Source organism: Diospyros lotus, chromosome 10, assembly GCF_014633365.1.
Source record: "Diospyros lotus cultivar Yz01 chromosome 10, ASM1463336v1, whole genome shotgun sequence".
NCBI lineage: Eukaryota > Viridiplantae > Streptophyta > Magnoliopsida > Ericales > Ebenaceae > Diospyros > Diospyros lotus.
The window spans coordinates 29,046,231-29,049,266 of record NC_068347.1 but is presented as its reverse complement, the minus strand read 5'-3'; the positions used below and the strand labels follow the sequence as shown (position 1 = coordinate 29,049,266).

Genomic DNA, 3,036 nt, shown 5'->3' with positions numbered 1-3,036 from the left:
TGATCCTTTCTTCACTTTCATTGAGCATGAGGAACACTCCAAATGACATAGAAAGTGGCCAAGGACTGGATTAGGTTGCCTTAGCAAATATATGTATATACATAGCGATATGAACAAGGGAATTCATAGAGATATATAAATACACCTCCCTCATCTCTTCCTTTACCCAGAAAAACCAACCTTTATTTCTAATTCACCTTCACAGCTCTAGATCAATCAAGAACATGGCTGTCCTGACTTACACCGACGAGTGCACCTCCCCCATCCCTCCAGCGAGGGCCTTCAAGGCGTGGATCCTCGATGCCGACAACTTGATCCCCAAGCTTATGCCGGAGGCCTTCAAGAGCGTTGAGGTCCTACAAGGCGATGGCTCGGCTGGAACCATCAAGCAGATCAACTTCGCCGAAGGCTAGGCTGCTAAAATCATTATCAAATTTTCGCTTAATTTCTTGGGGCCTAATATTAATGTTTATGCAAAGTGACATTGAGTGTATTGTCTCTTTATATATGCAGGTGGTCCGTTCAAGTGTGTGAAGCACAGGGTTGATGAGATCAGTAAAACGGAATACAAGTACTGCTACACTCTGGTTGAGGGCGATGTCTTGGTGGGTAAGTTTGAGAAGATCTGTTACGAGATTCAGCTAGTGGCCTCGCCCGATGGCGGCACGATTTCCAAGACAATCGTCAGGTACTACCCCTTGGCGGGTGCTGTGATAAACGAAGAGGAGATCAAGGCTGGCATGGAGAAGGCTGGAGGAATGTTCAAAGTTGTGGACGACTACCTCGTCCAAAACCCAACTGCCTACGCTTAAATTACGTCCTCTACTGTTCTTCTGCTGATGATCTCTAAAACCATTTTGTGTTATTACACAGTTTGAGCTTAATTTACTTGTACTTGTTGCTGCCATGCATGTGGAGAATAAAGTGTATTCACTTCTTTGAATTGTGTGTAATGTATCTTCATAGTGTTGGAATAAGAGAAATCAGATCACAAAAACAGTAGCAAATGCCACGTTTGGCAGAAATTTATGTATCGAGTTTCCCATCATCGAGCTAATCCCAGAAATATTTATTTCATCGGAGTTATTTTGCATTTATTTATGATTTTCAAACTGGAAATCAGCTTTCAAAAGGATAGATACTTAAAACAGAAGAATCAGTGATCACTAGTCTATATTACTAGAAGAATACGCAGTAATAATTGATTTGTTCTGTTTCCCACATCGGCTGTTCACCAGGCGGAGGCAGCTGAAGAACTGGATAAACAGAGAAGCCAGTGGAGGGAAAAAGCATACCTTTCTCGGCCTTTTGGCTAAGATCAAGTGTAGTATCTGTTCTTATCAGTTTAATATCTGATAAGCAGGCCATAGGCCTGCACGATATTAAATTAATTTTTCTCGGGGAAGGGCCTACCCTATGGTAGCTTGCTGCCGCGGCCCTCCAGCGTCGCCCTCGCATTGCACTATTGCCCTCGGCCTGGCGCGCCCCACCCAAACGATGATGCTAAAGCGTTGCAGTTCAGGTGAAATTAATTTTCATTTGTTACGGGTTTAGTGGATCCAGTGATCGTTTATTTAAATTTCAAAATCGAATTCAATATGATAAGCCTCTCCACAGCTTTATTTTATGATCGTTTTATCCGAACTTGTTTCTAAAGCATTAAAAAAGAACAAAATCCCTACAATGCTAATAATGATTCCGCATTACATCTTGAGTTTTACACTTTCTCTTTCATTTAAAAAATAATATATTTGTACAAGCAAAAGTTAAGCAATATGTTGATTTTTTTAATTTTTGCTTTTCAATTAAATAAATTTTAAGTTTAATTTTATTTTAATTATAATTTAAGTAACTCCAAAAGTAAAATATAGATAATAATCGGACTAAGAAAGTATAAAGAATTTAAACTAATTTAGAAGATTGATATTTTGAGGATTAGTTTAATGCAAGCAAATGTTCCAAAATATCAATTATTTCCTTTAATTTTACAAATTTTATTGCATTAAAGCTCTTACAAATTTAAACTAAGAGTGTATACAATTTTAATCCCACTTGATTATTTTGAAAAAAAATAAAAAAATGTCCTAAATCTTCTCTACTCCCTGTTGTCACCGGGTAAATCATGCTAAATGTCACAAAATTTTTGTGTCCTTTTCAATTTGATCACTAAACTTCAATTCCTTGCAAGATAATAATAAAACTTTAAAATGTTTTGCAATATGATTACTAAAGTAATTTTTGGATAATTTCTCACAAAAAATGTTGAAGTGGCAATGGCTATATCATCGCTACGTCAACAATTTTAGCTAAAAACAATCAAAAAAATCACTTTAGTGACCACATAGTAAAATATTTTAAAATTTTGTTATCACTTTGCAAGAAATTGAAGTTTAATGATCAAATTAAAAAGAACACCAAAGTTTTATGACCTTTAGTGTGATTTACCCTCTTTTCACCTTTTACTATTTCTCTCTCTCTCTTTTCTCATCAGGACACTATTTCTCTTTTTTTTTTTTTTTTTTCTAACATTAACATTAATAATGATGACGATAATCTCAACAGTCTCTCTCTTTATTTTTTTTATTAAATTTAGATTAAATTGTTCATTATTTAACAATATTAGGTTATAATAAAATCAACTATCTGTAAATCTAGACAAACAATCCAACATTGGGTTGCTCACAACTCAAATGTTTTTATCTTTTGCTCTTCTCCTTCCCTTTTTGTTACGTTAAGCAAATTTCTTTAGAAGTTTTATAATTATTTGAAGCCAATGCATTATCACAATTATTTCAAGATTTTTATTTTCGCAATGTAGGGATTTTCATCCTGCAGCCAGAAAAATGGTTTTGACCTACTTTATTTCATTTTTATTATTTGCTCTCATTTTCTTGTTGAAGTTTTTTACCTCCCAAAAAAACCTACTAAGCTCAAGATCAATTCATGCTCTTATAATATTACAAATGAATTTCTTTTATCTTTAGCCAAATCTCAATCAATTTCATTTAGCATGACAATTTTAATCATCCCAGGGCA

At 34.8% G+C, this 3,036-nt stretch overlaps 1 protein-coding gene and 1 non-coding gene across 2 annotated transcripts; both read left to right on the top strand.

Moving 5' to 3' along the window:
* The first annotated feature begins 224 nt into the window (after nucleotides 1-224).
* Nucleotides 225-812, top strand: LOC127811220 (major allergen Pru ar 1-like). Its single transcript, XM_052350927.1, has 2 exons — nucleotides 225-408; nucleotides 514-812. Exons 1-2 carry the CDS (start codon nucleotides 225-227, stop codon nucleotides 810-812), a joined length of 483 nt encoding a protein of 160 aa, XP_052206887.1.
* Nucleotides 813-1,291: 479 nt separating this feature from the next.
* Nucleotides 1,292-1,490, top strand: LOC127812369 (U2 spliceosomal RNA). Its single transcript, XR_008025875.1, has one exon. It is a non-coding gene; the product is annotated as a U2 spliceosomal RNA (small nuclear RNA).
* Nucleotides 1,491-3,036: the final 1,546 nt, after the last annotated feature.